Source organism: Mytilus edulis, chromosome 14 (genome assembly GCF_963676685.1).
Source record: "Mytilus edulis chromosome 14, xbMytEdul2.2, whole genome shotgun sequence".
Taxonomy (NCBI): domain Eukaryota; kingdom Metazoa; phylum Mollusca; class Bivalvia; order Mytilida; family Mytilidae; genus Mytilus; species Mytilus edulis.
This window is the reverse complement of record NC_092357.1, coordinates 59,013,830-59,033,225: the sequence shown is the minus strand read 5'-3', so window position 1 is coordinate 59,033,225 and position 19,396 is coordinate 59,013,830. Positions and strand designations below refer to the sequence as shown.

General features: G+C 32.8%; 1 protein-coding gene across 2 annotated transcripts; it reads left to right on the top strand.

Annotated features, from left to right (window-relative positions):
- The first annotated feature begins 1,653 nt into the window (after nucleotides 1-1,653).
- LOC139503744 (uncharacterized) lies at nucleotides 1,654-9,884 on the top strand. 2 transcript variants are annotated; one of them, XM_071293588.1, is made up of 7 exons: nucleotides 1,654-1,751; nucleotides 4,074-4,201; nucleotides 4,791-4,927; nucleotides 5,783-5,915; nucleotides 6,773-6,912; nucleotides 7,764-7,960; nucleotides 8,571-9,884. In XM_071293588.1, exons 2-7 carry the CDS (start codon nucleotides 4,093-4,095, stop codon nucleotides 8,764-8,766), a joined length of 912 nt encoding a protein of 303 aa, XP_071149689.1. In that variant the 5' UTR covers nucleotides 1,654-1,751; nucleotides 4,074-4,092; the 3' UTR covers nucleotides 8,767-9,884. The 2 variants fall into 2 exon arrangements, with proteins under 2 accessions (XP_071149689.1, XP_071149690.1); XM_071293589.1 differs by lacking the exon at nucleotides 1,654-1,751 and adding an exon at nucleotides 1,925-2,005.
- Nucleotides 9,885-19,396: the final 9,512 nt, after the last annotated feature.

Sequence of the window (19,396 nt, the reverse complement as noted above, 5' to 3'; positions counted from 1 at the left end):
ATCCCGCTTCAGCAACCCTGGCAGGTAATGTATTCCATTCCATGATTGTTCTTGGAAAGAAGAGTTCCTGTAGACATCACTGGTGACCCTCTGTTGGTAAAACGTGTGTCCTCCACGAGTTCTACTGTCGCCACCTTTGAGGTAAGTACTCTTGTTGATGTCTATCAGCTCATTCTGGATACGATAGAGCATGCATAGCCTGTTGTCACGGCGTCTCGTCTGTAATGTGTCCCATTTTAGATCTTCTAACATGGTAGTGACGCACCCTGGTGTGCGTGATGTGTAGTCATTATAGACGAATCTAGCAGCTCTCCTCTGTATGAGTTCTAGTGTGTTGATGCTTGCTTGGTTGGTTGGGTCCCATATAGTAGAAGCATACTCTATGACAGGTCGCACGAGTGTTGTATAGCCAGCAGCCTTTACTTTCCTTGTACATTCTTTTAGGTTTCGTTTAACAAACCCAAGTGTTCGGTTACCCTTTGCTGTTACACTCTGGATATGTTTGTTCCATGAGAGATTGTTTGATATTGATACTCCCAAGTACTTGGCACTATCTACTGGTTCGAGTATGTGTCCATGCAGAGTGTATGGGTATTGTATAGGTTCTTTGTTCTTTGGTGGTATGCGGATAATATTGCATTTTGTTGGATTGAATCTCATCATCCATGTTTTTTCCCAATTTTCTAACGCTTGAAGGTCTTTCTGAAGTTGTTCTGTATCTTTGGCGTTACTAATTTCCCTGTACAGTAGACTGTCATCAGCAAAGAGGCGGACGTCTGATTGAGTATATCCGGGCATGTCATTGATGTATGTTAGGAACAATAAAGGACCTAGTACTGTGCCCTGTGGCACTCCTGACAGAACATCGTCTTGTTGAGATCTAGCCCCTTCCAATACTACCTGTTGTTTCCTGTTTGATAGGAATGAACTGATCCAGGAGTTTGTCCGGCCCCTTACTCCATAAAATTGGAGTTTGTACAGCAGTCTTGAATGAGGAACCTTGTCAAATGCCTTTTCAAAATCCAGAAGTATGATGTCAATCTGGGTTCCATTTGAAAGGTATTTGGCTATACGATCGATGGTGATGATAAGCTGACTTTCACATGATCTGCGTTTCCTGAAACCATGTTGGTTGTCACAGAGTATATTTTGTCGATCAAAATGTTTCATTATGCTGCTGTGAACTATATGCTCTAACAGCTTACAAGTGATGGAGGTAAGGGAGACTGGGCGATAATTGGCCGCTAGGTGAGTATCCCCTTTCTTGTATAGTGGCACTATGTTGGCATCTCCCCAGTCCTGTGGAACTTCTCCTGTGTCAAGTGAAAACTGAAAGATTCTTGTCAAAATTGGTGATAATTCTGCAGCAGTTATTTGCAGTATTTTGGTTGGTATTTCATCTGGTCCTGCTGCTTTGTTGGTGTTAAGGTATTGTGTAATGCAATTGATTAAGGAATATCACGAGATTGCTAGTTAGCCAATCAGAATAACGTATTATAATGAAACATACATCTAATGTAATTATTCATTGATAGATTGATATAAAATGAGTAAATGTATTATATCATGTGCATTTGAGTTTATCAGAACTCTGTCATGTTTATTTATAATGATTGTGTTTTATTTCATTTAAATATATATCATGTATGTAGTTTCATGTTGATTCGTTTCGTAAAAAATATTAATTTAACAGTTCGTAAAGTAGTTATTTTTAGCGACGTAAGCGGTTTAGTGTTTGTTTTCGTGTGTTGGTAAGACTTCATTCTTTAAATATTGTTTATTTTAAAGTAACGTTGGCAAAAATAATTTAAGACATATACTAAGAATGAACACAAATATATTTTGCAACACTACATTTCTGTGATATTGCATAACCATTTAAATATTTACATTTTGAAATAATTTTGGGTGGGTTCTTTCGAAATACCGAAATACCCGGACACCACAAGTTTCAATTTCCGCATATTATACGTTGTAGATTTGTTACCGGCAGTCTTCTAATCAGGTATGATAATGGTGTCAATTTAAATCATTTGTCCAGTCCTTAATAATGGGATGATGCCAATAATGCATATTTTTACCACAGGGAGTCGGTTAGCAGATTAATTTAATTTTGTTAATCAATGTTTTTTATTTTTTTTTAGTATTTCCTGTCTATTTGTATTACTTTATTAATGTATTTGATGTTGACATCACTATTTCTTTGTTTTCTAGCAATGTGCAGTTTACTATCTATATCCGTATACTGAAAAATCCTAAAGGGATCTAAGTTGCCATCTTGAATTGCCTTCCCTACCTGCCTACTTAATGACTTAAATAGATAAAAAATGATAAAAAATATTAATAAATTACTATATACCTTACAAAGGCACTCATTTTCTTCCTAAATTATTCTTCTATCGCATGCATATTTTGATTTTTGGATCAACAGAAACCTTACGCAGCTTAAAAATTGTTTCCTTCGGGACAGAATATCAAATTTTCCCGCGAAAGCAACGTAACTGGCTAACATGTCGTTTTTCATTATGAAGGCGAAAAGGGAGATAACTCTTGTCATATCTTTCACTGGAAAAGATCGTAAATTTCGAATGCATTTCTGACTTCATTCACCAGATAGAAGTGCGCATGTATCCCTGCTCTATTAAAAGTTTCCTGGCCTACATGTATTACAATGTCTTGGAAAGCTATTATTAATTTTTGCTTTGACACCTTCCTGCGATGTCAAAGAAAAAAAATATAATAGCCTTTCAAAACGTCATAATTATTTGGACTAAATTTTCATCTGCTCATCATGTACCCTGTTTTATGGTGATTTCTTGACCTTTCTTGTGTCCATTCAAATAAGTTTGTTAATTTTATTTACATTTGACGAGCATCAAACAAGATTTCAGAGGAGCAGGTTAAGGAAGGGTTAAAATTTGCCCTTAGATTTTGATGCTCTTCAATACTTCTTTTAATCGGGGCCTGGCATATTATACTACAAAATTGTTCATACCCCAAAACCGACCGTGCAAGGGCTGTCATGTGCTGTATAGCCAGTCAAGGTCTTTAAAAACTTCCATTTGTTGTATACCCCAAAGTGAAAATAACGTCCTCGTCATTAGTTAAATTTCCATTGTTTATGACATTTTTAACCAATCAGGCCGCTTTGGTGTACATTTTTGAAAATATTACCCAGGATGCATTAGATTCTGAAATGGCGAATTGATCATTTTTTGATTGTCGTCCTATCAGTGTTCATAGAACATGATAGATGTTAGCAATGATCAACAATTTGGATTGCTGAACCTGCTGAAATCTCTATAAAATACAGTACTTACTACCTGTGACTCTATCTTACTAATGGTGGAAAATGACAAATTTTGTCCTGCTTTTATTGGTACAAATGTCATGAATGTAGTTGCAATGTCAGTCCTGCCTTTTCAATTATACCCCGCTTTAAAAAAGGGGGGGTATACTGTTTTACCTCTGTCTGTCCTTCCGTCAGTCAGTCCTTCCGTCCGTCCCATGAATATTTTTCGTCCCATTTTTCTCAGGAACTACAATACAAGGATTTCTGAAATTTGGTTTCAGGGTTTATCTAAGTCAGCTTTACCATGTGATGCGTTTTCAGATTGATCACTTGATAACTTCCTGTTTACCGAACACTTGTATGATTTTACACATGATAGCCAAGTTGAAAATTTTCGTCACATTTTTCTCAGGAACTACAATACAAGGATTTCTGAAATTTGGTTTCAGGATTTATATAAGTCAGCCGTGTTCTGCGTTTTCAGATTCATCACTCGACAACTTTCTGTTTACCGAACACTTGCATATTTTTACACTATTAATATTATCCACTTGCAGCAGGGGTATCATCAGTGAGCAGTAGCTCGCAGTTTCACTTGTTTTCCCTCTATCATGTCTATTTGGTCCTGTCTCACAGAGACTGGTATTCTCTTGAACTTTAAATATATATTTTTTTTAACTTATTCACACTGCTTCCTTATTTTCTGTTTACTTTATCATGTTTATAGTGTTACAGCATCAGTAGATTAATTTAAAAAAATCTTTTCTGTTTTTATCTTCAGAATACGTCCATAAACCAAGATGGGGGATAAGAAAGTAGTGTATGTAGTGGGTTTTATTGTGCTTGCTATAATTATCATGATAATAGCATTAGTAGCCACGTCACTGAAGAAACTAGCCTCAGATGAAAGTAAGTTAAAAAAAATCAACTGTTAATCTAGGTTATACAGTAAGGGCTGTTCCAGAAAATACTATGTCCCCCCCAGCAAATGCCCAGGGAAGGCAATTTTTTTTAAATATTATGTGGGTGGTTGTATTTGAAATACCAAAATGCAAAGGGAGTGCTGTTCTAATTAAATTTGATTTCTGTGGGTGGTGGGGGTTAAAAAAAAGTGCTGTCCCTGGGGGGGACATAGTATTTTCTGGAACAGCCCTAATCTGTTTAGCGGGTTTTCGCAGAGTGTAAATTTTTGCTGAAAGAACACAATCGTCAAAATAAATTCCGCCAAATTAAAAGTATACATGCAAAGTTACTGCTAATGGGTCAGAACTGTAGTTTACACCTAATTTTTTAAAGTTCCTCAAGATTGATATCTTTCCATTATTTATGAATTAATTTAATAGTCATTTAAAGAAAGTAATTCATGACATACACCCTACGGTGACCTATAGTTGTTAATTTCTGTGTCATTTTGGTCTCTTGTGGAGAGTTGTCTCATTGGCAATCATACCACATCTTCTTTTTTAAAATCTATATAGTTTTATTATTATATTTCCAGTTGGTATAAAGTACGACACAGTTCAGAAGAAGTTAGACGATAGTACAGAAAGAGAAGGTTTACACACAGGGCCGCCAGGCTTTGAATTCATCAAATTTCCAAGTGTGTACAAATCACTCACATTTAATGACTTAGAGGTAAGTATAGCTGAAGGAAGCCTCTGGGTGTGGGAAATTCTCCCTGCATTGAAGACCTGTTCGTGACCTTCTGCTGTTGTCTGTATTATGTTTGGGTTGTTGTCTTTTTGACACATTTCCCATTTCCATTCCATATTTTATAGGCATATTTTAAAACAGCTAAATACCAAAAGTAACAATACGTCTATCAGTTCCATACTTTTAATCATTGAAGCATGTTTTATAAATTCATGAAATTAAGTGTAAAGTTGTTCATAGAAACAAGTGTTTGCTTTGATTTAATTAATACTTAACATGCTTAATATCTGTATAAATGTAGGAGAAATAGAAAAATAATTAGGTTTATGTATAAGACATGTTAGAAAATTACATACATACCAAGCCAACTATATTTAATTTTTTAGCTGTCTGAAATCTCAATTTGTAACTCACTTTAAGATACATTGTGAGTTACAATTTATTGAACCTCTTACAGAAGAGTACTTTTGTATCATGGCTTTAAATATAAAATGTCAATTTTTAACTATTTTCAATATAAAAGAAGTAGAAAAATATGAATCAAAAAAGTTAAAAAGAATTAAACATATGAAAGTTTGTGGTTTCAACAGGTAAATACTAGCCTTTAGGGTTTGAGGATTTAAAAGATTTAATATCTAAAAAAGACTTAAAAATATAGATTGCTGAATATGTTTTATTGTGTTAAAAATAATTTTTCTTTGAATAGATCAGAAATTCCATGCAAGTTTTGTAGCCTTTGTGTCGTGTCCTTAACATTTTTTATTCCAGTAAAATGAACTGAAATTTGGCTGTTTCAGGACAAAAGAAATATTTCTATTATGTATACTTCTTTTTCAGTGTTTGAACAAAGATGGTGTAAAAATTGTCCTAGACGTTACCTATCAGTACAAAGTCCGATCTGCCAAACTAAGGGAGGTAATCCTTGACTTCAGGGATAAAGATGGTTACACTAAAGTTCTTAGATATGCAGGTATTGTATACTTATATTACTTGAAACTGTCAATATAAAAAAGAAGATGTGGTATATTTATCAATGAGACATCTCTCCTCAAGAGACCCAATGACACAGAAATTAACAGCTATAGATCACCGTACCACCTTCTACAATATGCAAACCAAATACTGCATAGTCAGCTATTAAATGCCCCGAATCACAAACTTAAAACAATGCAAACACAGCCTAATAGACCACTTTCGAGTTCATCTGTCACCGGAAAAAAATCGTCAATTATACGCGCCTTTATGACGTCATTTTAATACCAGATAGAGGGGGTCGCCTGTATCCCTGCACTATTTACGTTCATCAAGCATCTTAGTGATCGTCATTGTGCAGGATAAACTAGAAATAATGGTTGTTCTGTAGGTACTTAATGACAATTCCCTAATGACAGCAATGCTGATTGTCAATTTTGAGAATTCAATTTGCCGAATAATTCGTACAATATAGAATTATAGTTTTCCAACCACTCGCTCAACATTGGAATGGAAGTGACGACGCCCCTAAACGCACAAATGACGTTCACTAAAACCAGAGTTTTTCGACGGAAATGCATCGAACTCGAAAGTTGTCTATTATTAATGTATAAAATAATGAACAAAAACAAATATACTATACAGCAACTTTCAACAACCACTGAATTACAGGCTTCTGACTTGGGACAGGCACATACATAAATAATGAGGCGGGGTTAAACATGTTAGCGGGATTCTTACCCTCCCCCTAACCTTGGACAATGGTGTAACTGTACAAATAGAAAGAACATTTATGTGAGCATGTTCTGAAAGGATGTTTGTTTGTTTCTATCATTCATAAATATTTTATTTCAGGACAATCCGCTTTACATGAGTCATGTAGCTATTTTAATACATCTCAGTTCCAAGCTGAGCGTGCTAACTTTCAGGAAAAAGTCAGACAACAGATTGTGGGCAGATATGAAGAACTGAATGCTGATATCACTGACTTGCAGGTGAGAAAATATAAGCTTACAATATGAACTGCATCAAATAGAAATGGACCTTATGCAAATGAATATCAAAACATCTGTAAATCTATTTCGGTTGAAAAAAGTCTCTCCAAAAAGTATGTAGCTGTTTAAAAATTTGAATGGGACTGTTTTCAGAATTCTACAAAACAAAATAAAACTCATAGATGATAGAGGACTGTACTTTCATTTTTGATTTTGCTTAATTCTATCAAAGACTTTTACATGTACATGTATACATGCACTTGCAAAAGGTTGATATCTATCCTTTGCAGCTCATATTTTGCATACTTGTCCATCTGTCTGTTCATTCATTTGTCTGTTCGTCAATCTGTCTGTTCGTCAATCTGTCTGTTTGTCCATCTGTCTGTTCGTCTGTCTGTCAGGCAATTTCAACTCACTTTTCTCATGTTCAACTAAACAGAGCAATTTCATATTTGGTAAGGAGGTTGAAAGTTGCCATCTGTTAGGTGAGAGCAAAAATGTATTTTAATGAACAGTAAGTGTACAAATAAGAGGGAGACAGTAATTAAATTATGAAAGGATTACTTCCCTTTGTGCATTAAATTAAAAAACAACTATTAAACATCAGCAAGATTAGAATAAAAGCATTGCTTCATATCCCGGGGAAAAAAGGGACATAACCCTATTGTTTCATTTCACATGTATATGAAGTTAACGTTGCTAAACAATATTCTATTTTTTAAGAATAGGGGAGATAATAATTGAATAATAAAAGGATTACTTCCCTTTGTACATTAAATAAACATAAGCGTATTGTTAGACTTCACATGTATATGAAGATAACTTTACTAAACAGTATTCTTTCGTTTTAGGTGAGCAACATTGCTCGTCCATCTGAATATGAGAGTGCCATCAGGAGTAAAGAAAGAGCCAGGGAAGATATTCAGGTTGCCAACAATGAACGTCCAAGACTTTTGACTGAGGCTGAGACACAGAAACGTGAAGCTGAAACACAAGCTAAGATTATTATAGACAAGGCAGAATCTGATGCTCGTATCTTAGCTAATAGGTAAGAATATTTTTATGCCCCAGAGTTTGAATGTCCCTCTGGTGTCTTTCGCTACTCTCTTCTAAGGCAGTAAGGAGTATAAGTGAAGACTGATGAGTTAAGTGTCAGAAGAATGTCTGAACTGACTTTGTTAAACACTGTTGGGTTGATAGTCAAAATAATGTCTCAGCTGAGTTTGTTAAATACTGTTAATTCAGAAATTATTGCATGCATTTATTATTGTGATTTAGTAATTTTTAACTAAAATGGGATTTGAATTTGTGCGATATTGAGAAAAACCCATATTCAAATAAAATATAAAAATAAATCAAAATGCAAGTTTAAATTATTGGGATTGTAACCCTGTCACATTTTTTTGGCAATATTAAAAACATTGCAATAATTTCTAAATTTATAGTAATTTAAACAATATCAGGCAGATAACCTTCATACAACAAAATTGATGAATTTAAATTTTGTCATACAGGATTTTTTTGTGTAAACAGAAGTCTGTCTATGGTTAGAACTCTTTGGTATGGCCAACTCTCAAATCCTTTGTCTAGTGAAATTGTGAAAGATTATTTATATTTATGCATTTTTCAAGTATAATAGCTTTTCAATTCTTTTTTAGAGCTACAACTGAGGCACAGGCCATTATTGCCCAGTATGAAAAAGAGGCTGAAGCGTATAAGAAGATTGTAGAAGCCTCAGGACTTGGATTCACTATTGATGGTTTCATTTCCTATCTTGGTGTACGAGTAATCGCTGATGCGAAGAATCCTGTCTACATAGGCTTGGACAGCCCAGCAAAGACAGTTTATCCTTAAAGTGTTTAAACCTCTGTGTATGTCATAATTGTCTCCCTTTTTCTGCTTCCTGTCAAATTTGAAAATTTACTCTTTTTCGCAGAACATTGTTTAATACGATATTTGCTTACAGATTGTGCAATAAGATAAGGTGAAAATTTGAAAATTTAAAAAAGATAATAACTTTTTGCTTTACAATACAATCCAAAACAACCAAAGATTTCAATTGGCTGTTTCAGAATCTAAAGGACTATGGGTAATTTTATTGTTCCCACCAAAATGACAATAACCTCATGTCATTGGTAGTATTTAAATCAAGATGCTTTGCTGTACTTTTTTTTTTAAATATTACACAGAATAAGATTCTGAAACTGCAAATTAATTTTTTTTAGCTTAAAGATTAGATATTAAAATATACTTTCCAAGAATCTTATTTTCTCCCCTTGGATTTGGAAGACAAATTTGACATACTTCATATATTTCATTTTTCTCAGGAAACTTTGTATCATTCTGTGATCCTTACAATCATCATTTTTGTATTTATTCTTTATAGCATCTTGTTTATATAATGTAAACTGTTAAAATATACTTTCAGCATTTGCAGAGATTTTCTTTTGTTTTAAGTAAGTTTTACCCAGTTCTTTCACTTTAATCACACATTTTTGTTTTGTTTAAATGTATACTGTTGATTCAATTATTCTGGTGGGTACCAATTTTCGTGGATTGAGGAAAACTTGTGTTTTCATGGATTTTTGATTTCATTGGTTTGCTAAAATCTGCATACAAGCTTATAGAAAATTTGAATGGTTCACCTGTATCCATGAAATCCACAAAATTTGCTATCCCACTAATGATAATGAGGGAGGGTAGGAGGGGTCCTGGTCCCAAAATCACGGGCTTAAAAACACGATATCCCGAGGTTCCAAATTTAACAAATTCTAAATCCTGGCATCCCGAAATTGGAAAAAAGAATTCCCAGATCCCAAAAGGGTCAATCCCGAAATCCCGAGCTTAAAAACACCCGATCCCGGAGTCCCGATAAAGGTCCTATCCCCCCTCACTAATGATAGTGAATCAAAAGTACTTTAATGAATGTACAAGAAAATGCTTAATTATCATTAGCTTAGAGACAACTAAAATTACAAAATATTTTAATAAACTATTTGATAAAAGATTGCTACCAGGTATGATTTTGAATAGGAAACAAATAATTATTTATTCTACTATTACATGTTGTCAAAAATTTGACTTTTAAAATAAGGGTACTAATTATCAGAAATTTCTGTTTGTTTTAATTCCTTTCCTGAAACTTTCCCGAAAGTAAGAAAAAAATAATGTACACATGGGAACCCAAGAGTATAGATGCCCATCATTATATTCATTATATAGAACAAGCATGTTGCACATACATTGTATGTAGTGATCCAGTATGTAAAATTGTCAGGGTTCTCGCTAAAAAAAATTGAAGGCAAGTCCAGGGACTTATTTTTGGCCATGATGAGTCTTAACAGTAAGAAGAAGATGTTTTATTGTAATATTATTATTTATTTTTGTAGCTTCCATGACATTATATAGCAATGAAATGAGATTAAATTAAGATTACTTTTAAACTTTTACCATAGCATGATGATATGTGTGTTCATTTCCGTAGCCAGGGGGGGGTTCGGGGGGTTTGGACGAACCCCACCTTGAAAACAAATAAGCACTGTTAAAGTCGATGTTCTGTTCGAATTGTTACTGTTAAAGTCGAGTTTGTTAGTCCAACGAACCCCCCTTTGGAAATTCCTGGCTACGGGCCTGCATTTTAAACAAAGTATTTCAATCTTAATGCATCTTTGGATTCACCAGTTTTGAAAATGTTGAGTTCAGACAAACTTTTACTCTGTTTAAAAATCTTGTTATTCATGAAATATATAAAAAGCTGGTCTGAAAATAGCGATGAATAATTTGAATAAAACTTATTAGGTATTGATACCTCCCCACCGACAGTATCAGTTTTAAGACGCAATTATAATCCAAAGAGAAATATATTTTATTAGTGCAAGGGTAAAAATGTAGAGAATATAGTGTAACCTGTACTATTTGACACACTTGGGGACCAGAAAAAAATGTCCAATTCAGCAGGGTGTCGGAATACTCTGTTTATATACAAGGATAGGCATATTTTGGGAACCATGAAAATATGTTGATTAAAGCAGGATGTTGGAATACTCATGTGTCAGATTATGTAGGTTACACTGTAGATATTAGACATGTTTTTTTATTGAAGGAGGTTTAGACTATGTTAACCAAAGAGGTAAAGCAGTTATTTAGTCATGACTGTTGTAAAAATATTTTTATTAGTTTTATTCTATTTTTAAATTTGTTTTTTGCAAGTTTTCCTTTGTAAATTATCAGGTATATTTTGTAATTTTGTAGTAATTGATTTAATTAATCTGTTTTAAGAATTTGAAAGCTGGAAATAATTAAGCAACTAAACCATCAACATATAAATTCACAAATGGGCAGAGATTTTGAGGGAATTATCATTGTTTGGTCACGTGTTAAATATTTTTCTACGTTTGAATTTTTGAATTCAAATGTAGAAAATTAGGGTAAAAGTAAATAAAAAATAGAGCTTTCTTGAATTCCATAAATATTTTCAATTATCTATGAAAATTTTGTCTTTTTATCTGTTTACTGTCAATCATTCAATTGTTTACATGTTCTGCTTTGGTCTATAAAAAGATATACATGTACTTTTTACTGTATTAAGTCTTTTCACAGTTTTTATTAAAAGCATCACTAAAGAGACGAAACATGCCTCAGGTATATCAATTTTTTATCCTGGTATGTATGATAAGTTTATTCTCACTTATATTTCAAAAATTTATAAGAGTTGTTTTGAAAGTTTGTAGTAAATGAACTTTATTTAAGGCTTTTATTTTATTTTATCTTCCATTTTATATGAGATTTTTAAAATGTTGCACTTTTATTTTGTACTCATTATTTCTTGTTAATTGAATTTGATGAATGTGTTTATCCTCTACTTTTTGTATTCTTTATATTGACTTTGAATTGTAATACATGTTTTTTATTTAGAACTTGTATAAAAAATGCTTTTCTGTGTTTAATTTGCAATTTTTGGTATATGTGTTTTTATTTATGAAAACAAAGAAATTATGTAATTTTGGAAAATATGCTGTGAGAAGTGTATTTTACTGCTATCAAATATTATATAACCACAATATTCAATTTTTTGGTTAATTTATAAACACCTTAATGCTATTTACAAATCTGTCCCACTTGACCCCAGAATCTTTCCGGCTTGAACTTTTGACATCACACAACAATCGCTTTTCCATTGTGGCGTCACATGTTCTCTATTATGATGTCAAAATTTATAGAAACTTTTCTGATGTCCAGTAATGGAGGACAAATAGTGATAAGGTGTTGTGTGAAACCAATTGTGTGAAATCCGAGGGCAATTAACTTCAATTCCTATGTCACCTGATAATAACAAAAAGTATCATGTTCTTAGTTGTAAATACAAGTCACAAGCTAGAACAATCATAGAGTATTTTTTACTTTTTTTTCTTATTTTACCCTGATAACTTACTGGCAAAGGGTGATAACTCTTGCAATCAATGATTCATTTCTAATAGTTTATTTTAATTGACATAAAAGTACCTTTGATTTTAAGAGTAGTTTCCCCTACCACTACCTCTTCAATGCAGACATTGAAGTTTCAGATAACAGATGCTAAAATAATCTTTGTTTCTGAGAAGCTTTGAATACATTAATGAATATAATTGACATAAATTTACCTTTGATTTTTAAGAGTGGACTCCCCTGCCCTACCTCTTCAATGCAGACATCCATGTTTCAGATAACAGATGCTTTTTTCTGCAATTCATTAAAAAGTGCCTTCCTTTCCTAATAGCTGAGAATATTTTGTGTATAGATGAAATATATTTTCATATTCACTCATTCATCATATATTCATGTTTAAGGTATTTATGCAGCTGGTACCTTTGATAACTATTAATATATATTCAAAAAGATAGGTAAGATGAAAGCCATTTTCTTGGCCCCGTAGAATTTCAAGCTCAAACGAAAACTTGCCTTCCTATATAAATTTTTTTTCAGCAAATTATCTCATTTAAAAATTTTGGATAAATCTAGTTAATTGTCACACATTTTTGGTAGATTTTAAACAAGATGAAATACTTCAAGGTCAAATGTTCAATGTTGTAAAAAGCTTTAAGATCAAAGTTTGAAGTGTTTTATTAATGATGACCAGTTACAACTATATCTGCACATTCAGGGTTACAAAGATTTTTTTTCTCCAGATATTATTTAAAATATACATTTGACCTTTGAATTAAACCGACAAGAGGCCAACAAGTGGCATTGTTCTTTTTTAACAACATATAGAATGAAATTCAAAACAGTGTAGCTGTGGCTGTTGATTAACACATTAAATTCGTCCATTGACTGGGACAATTTAGGTGTTCTTTTTTAACAACATATAGAATGAAATTCAAAACAGTGTAGCTGTGGCTGTTGATTAACACATTAAATTCGTCCATTGACTGCGACAATTTAGGTGAACGTTTGTATGTAACGACCACTGTTCACTATGTACTTTTTAAAGACACTAAAACTATGGGGTCAACACCTAAATAAAGTAGTTCAAACAATTAATCAGAAATAACACAATTTATAATTATATAAATCAAAACATAAAAGTTATTCCTGATTAATTTTTCGAATTATTTTATAATTAAAGGCGTCAAGAAACCTTTGGTGACCCCACAGTTTAAATGTCTATCGTAGGTCAGGGCTTCCAAAACGGTCATATATTCCGGTCATTTGTATAATGTCCGGTAAAAGTCCGGCTGGGCAAAGCATGAAACGGTCATATACTTTTTATTTTTCAAGGCTTTTTCGGTCATTTTTACATAATTCACGATCTTTTTTACCCAACCTTTTGCCTTTAACATCAACACGTTTCCGGTCATAAATGTGACATGATGATTAATTACTATCAAAACAACACCTACTTCAATACTTTCTAATTTTAATCAAGGCTAATTAGTAGTTGGACAGCTGAAATCTACCTGTTCAGGTGACAGGTGAACTATGATCAGTACCGGACATCGTATAAATTGATCGGTTTAATCACAAATATTTTCTTACATTTCAGCGGTTTGTATCTAATTGATTTCGTTCTAAAGATTAAAATTATTAGAAATTAGTTTATCAAAATGATTTGATGAAAAATTTTAAGGTTTTAAATAAAAAATCGTCAGAACTATGTCGTATGAACTAGAACACGTGTGCGCATGTGCACAGGTGGGAAATTTAATAATGCATCCTACATTTCTTCAAAAATGCTAAAATTATCAATGATACCTGTATCTAACGTTCAATTCAAGTATTTTGTTGAAGAAATAACGTGGAAAGAGCTTCTTCTCTCAGTCATGCTTTGTAAAAATACACGGATTTTACGTATTCGTTTATGGTCCATGTTTTACCATTGTCAAGTCAACATCCGGTTGAAAACGAAAGTAGTTTTTGACAATGTCATTTTGCACAAATAAAAAGTCTATGGCAGATATGAGCACGCTGATGTGCACACTTTGAATGATGCACTGCCAATTTAACAGTAACATCCTAACATCAAATTCATATCATATCAAAGTAAAGTTTAAAATCGTTTTAATGTAATGCCAATCATTGGAATGGCCATCTGATTACCATAATTGCCTTTTGTGACTAAGTCTTAAGGGATTAAAATCGGGATCAGATATGAAATGTCCGGCTGGCTCAAATATTTTTTGGAAGCCCTGTCGTAGGTACGTCGTGAACAGTGGTCGTTACAGACAAACGTTCTCTTAAATTGTCCCAGTCAATGGATGAATTAAATGTGTCAATCAATGGCCACAGCTACACTGTTTTGAATTTCATTCTACTTGCTTCTCTAATGTATGAAGACTGAAATGTAACCAGGGATATTTATTGATATATAGATAATATATTAAGGATGTTCGCTACTCTGTTTAAAAATAACAACCTTTTTAAAAGACTGTTATAAATTGAATGTATATAAATAAAGTAACTAAAAAAGCAGAAGAAAATGGAGGGTCCGTGTGCTTGTTTTCGAGATATAAGCTGTTGAAAATTTGGCGGGAAATTATTCTCTCTAGATTTTTCTTTCACTTAACATTGGCACCTTTTTTGTTTAAAAAACTATGAAAAAATAACAAGGATCTCATAAGATTTTGAAATATGGCTTTTTAAATAATATTTAATAAAAATATGAAATGCAAGTAGGGGTTGATGGGCAAAATATTTTAATGTTAATACATGGATAAAACCAGAGGATTCCGAAAATCTGACAAAAATTCAAAAATTAGAGAAGCAAACATCCTTAATATAATTTTCACATCACAATTATATTCATTATTCTTATCCAATCATTAGCATATCTAGTTCTATTAGTTTTCATGTTGTTATGTTGTCTGAAATTGATGTGCTGTACTTATGTCTTTAGATGTAGTACCTGTTTTATACTTGTCTGTGACGATTTAGCAAGGTAAACTATTTATTGTTTTGGTATGATATATCTGTTTATAATTTTATATATTTTTTGATAGAAAGCATCAAATCATTCAGGAGAAACTTGTTTCTGGATTTTGAATTATTATATCTTTGATGAGTTTATATCATCTGTAAATACTATATACATGTATATACAAAAAGATCAACCAAAATAACCAAAACTTAAATAAATTTGAATACAATTTTGAAAAATAAAATTGAAATTTTCAATGTGTTTTAGGAAACATATACTATCATGATTATCGCTATTTTGTGCATTTTTCCTTTGATCTCTTTGTGATAATTTTTCACTTGAGATGGAAAATTATCGCTAGAAACTAAGCAGGCACGTGGCGTTGCTAACGAAATTGACATGAAATTGACCAACGTCGTCATAGGTAAAATAGCGATAAACAGATCATCATTGGTCATATCAACTCGATTGCCTTTCTCGCTTTGGCCGTCCTGGCTCAAGCCAGAAAATCAATCTCGTTGAGATGATCAACCATAATCTATAATTATAGGGTGAATGACTATGATTTATATTCAATACTTATCTGTCTAATATGTCAAAAGTTAATTACTTAAAGATAATCAAAATATTTTGATATTTATTTTTAGCTTAGATTGGTGACAATCAAATTGATCTTTTTATTGTAAAATTCAAGGCAAGCCCAACAAGAAGTAAGTTAAAATGAATATGACTACTACCAACTAAAATATCAAAAAGAATAACTTATTTCTAAAGGATCTTAAATAACTACATTTTTGGTCTCCCTTAAGTGGTCTCTTAAAACAGGTTTCACTGTACATTTTAATTTGTATGATTTATTCCTATAGCTATAGTTACACCCATTACTGTACAGTGTATCATATTTTTATGGCAACATTAGTAGAACCACGTGTAGTTTATTTATATTTTGAATAAACAATTTTACCTAACTGAACTTCATTATCCTCTCCAACATATTTGCCATTGACATTAAGCATTCATCAATCAATCAATCAATCAATCAATCAATCAATCAAATCAATAAATCAATCAATCAATCAATCAATCAATCCTTTCAAACAAAATAGTATAACAAAAATAACCAACTTATGGGTAAGTTGAAACAGTGAAAACATGAAAACTGTTGAAATCAAAAGCTATAATCGATTAACAATCGAAAAGCAACTGACAAATTTCTGACTTGAAACAGGAATTTTCTGAGGAATACGGTGGGTGGATCTTGGTTTTATAGCAGCTACATACTTTTATGAAAGTTAATAGTTCCATTATAGTGACAAGATCGGGCAATGAACCCAACAGACGTAATAAAAAGTAAAATTACAAAAATACTGAACTCCGAGGAAAATTCAAACCAGATAGTCCCTCTGACATCAAATGGCAAAATAAAAAACTCAAACAAATCAAAAGGACAACTGCCATATATCTGTCTTGGTACATGCATTTTCTTATGTAGAAAATGGTGGATTGAATCTGGTTTTATAGCTAGCTAAACCTCTCACTTGTATGACAGTCACATCAAATTCCACTATATTGACAACGATGCATGAACAAAACAATCAGACATAAAAGGTAAAAATGTCAAAAACACAGAAGTCAACATTATGTTGTAAATAAAAAAAACATACAAATACGTAACAAAGCACAAAATGTCATATAAACCAAGCATATTAGCAAAAATTAAAGACAAGAATACACAAATTTACCATAGTACTATAACACAATGACGGGACATATAAGTACAGAGCCACGTCATATATGTAACAATAATTTGTAGCCTGGAGCCAAACATCACAGACATACAACACTACAGACTTAATATTCTAATAAACATACAAGATATTGAAACAAAGACGCGAACAAAAAAGGTCTAGTAGATAGTCGTGAACTTAAAGATGCTAGAATTAAGATTTTGTAAATCAGATATGCGCTTCGCCTACAAAAGACTCATCAGTGATATAAATTTGACAACGATGTCAACTGGTGCAACCTATCAATATCCATTTTATTGGGTAACACTTCGGGTAGGCTCAAATGATCACAGAGTAAGCACAGTTTCTTAAAATAAAAAGGTTATTGATGGTACATACCTTATATAATATAGGGGCGAAAGATACCAGAGGAAAATTCAAACTCATAAATCGAAAATAAATAGACAACGACATGGACGATAAAGAAAAGGACATAATAGACAACTAATAGTACACCAAACACATGAACAGAAAAATACAGACTTAGCAACACTAACCCCATCAAAAACTGGGGTACATGTTATATAGTGTACACCTCGAATAAGTAAAACATGCAGTTGTACACAAAATATAGACGAAACATGAATAACACTTAGTGTAAAATGTAAAATCACAAAAACGGAAAGTCCCGAGGCAAATGATTAAATCAAAAGATAAAACACATCAAACAAATGAATAACAACTGTCATATTCCTGACTTGGTACAGGCATTTTCTTATGTAGATGGTGTTGGATTGAACCTGGTTTTATAACTAACTTAACCTCTCACTTGTATGACAGTCATATCAAATGTTCGATTCGTACCTCAGGACCCACCTGCACCAGGAATGCCCAAAGTTAAAAAGTATAAAACCCGATGGTGAAATGCATACATACCGAATCACGACAAGAATCAAACAACCACAAGAAACAATATCAAAATGAAAAAGACAAATATAAAAAGAAGATGTGGTATGACTGCCAATGAGACAACTATCCACAAAAGACCAAAATGACACAGACATTAACAACTATAGGTCACCGTACGGCCTTCAATGAGCAAAGTCAATACCGCATAGTCAGCTATAAAAGGCCCCGATAAGACAATGTAAAACAATTCAAACGAGAAAACTAACGGCCTTATTTATGTAAAAAAAAAATGAACGAAAAACAAATATGTAACACATAAACAAATGACAACCACTGAATTACAGGCTCCTGTCTTGGGACAGGCACATACACATCAGTTTACAAAATGCACATATCGTCTGGTTTGTACTGAGATGACAACTGTTTTAAAATTCTAGGAAAATGTCTAGAATGATGTAGTGTATCTGAAGTTACTTTAATGTCTAGTTGAGGAGGATAAATAAACGTGAAGCAAGCAGAAAAGTGTGTATTGATAATGGAACATCATCGATTTACCTGTATGTGTAATTAAATAATTTAGTGTCTTTTATCTTCATAATCACGTGTCTGAAGAAACTCCGGCTCTTATGAAAATAAGAAAATAGGAAAACATCGGCAAGAAAAGATGCAGAGTTAGATTACTTGGGAATGCTAACAATATGCCGCGAAGTTCTACCCCAAAATTGAACATATGTGTTGTCAATAAAAAACTTCGGCACACTGATCACTACATCTTCGGTGTAGCATGTTTTATTGTCGGGCTCATGTTTAATACCACTATGTTGAATGATATTTAAAAGCATTAGAATTGTGGCATATGGTATTATGCAAATGTTTTTGGAGGAAAGCATTGTGGATTATTATTTTTTTTATTAAGTTGAAACGTTTGATACCTTATGTTTATTTCACAATCACTATGTCACAATATTTATGAAACACCAAGTTACAACACTTCATGCATATTTAGGATAATAGCTTGTTTTAATATTAGAGAGGGGGAAAGATACCAGAGGGACAGTCAAAACCATAGATGGTAGGATTATATCCTCCTAGTGATAGACAATTCATTGATCATGAGTCACAACTTTTCCAAAAGAGAATGTGGAAAAAAGATAGCAGAATATTGTTTTAAGAAACATAGGAATGCTGTTTCCGGTGTCGGCTACGACGACGGTGGCGGCAGCGTCAACAATGTTTTAGTTTGTGATTAGGTCTAGTTTATGGTGAACCACTAGTGGTAAGTAAAAGATATTTGGTATGCAGTTGTATTAGTGTTGGCACATCTCATCACCATAGATATCATTTGGTTCCACCCCCTCAGTTATAGTCTATTGACTGACACTTTTGCTTAGTTTTCAACTTTTCGTGAATTACTTTGTGATTAAGTCAGTTTATGGGGAACCACTCAGTCATGGTC

What these genes read in the sequence shown, in the direction of transcription:
- LOC139503744 (XM_071293588.1), top strand. Translation starts at nt 4,093, where the DNA reads ATGGGGGATAAGAAAGTAGTGTATGTAGTGGGTTTTATTGTGCTTGCT. An exon ending in GAAACTAGCCTCAGATGAAA is followed by an intron (nt 4,202 to 4,790) that starts GTAAGTTAAAAA and finishes TTATATTTCCAG; the next exon opens with TTGGTATAAAGTACGACACA. An exon ending in CTGATATCACTGACTTGCAG is followed by an intron (nt 6,913 to 7,763) that starts GTGAGAAAATAT and finishes CTTTCGTTTTAG; the next exon opens with GTGAGCAACATTGCTCGTCC.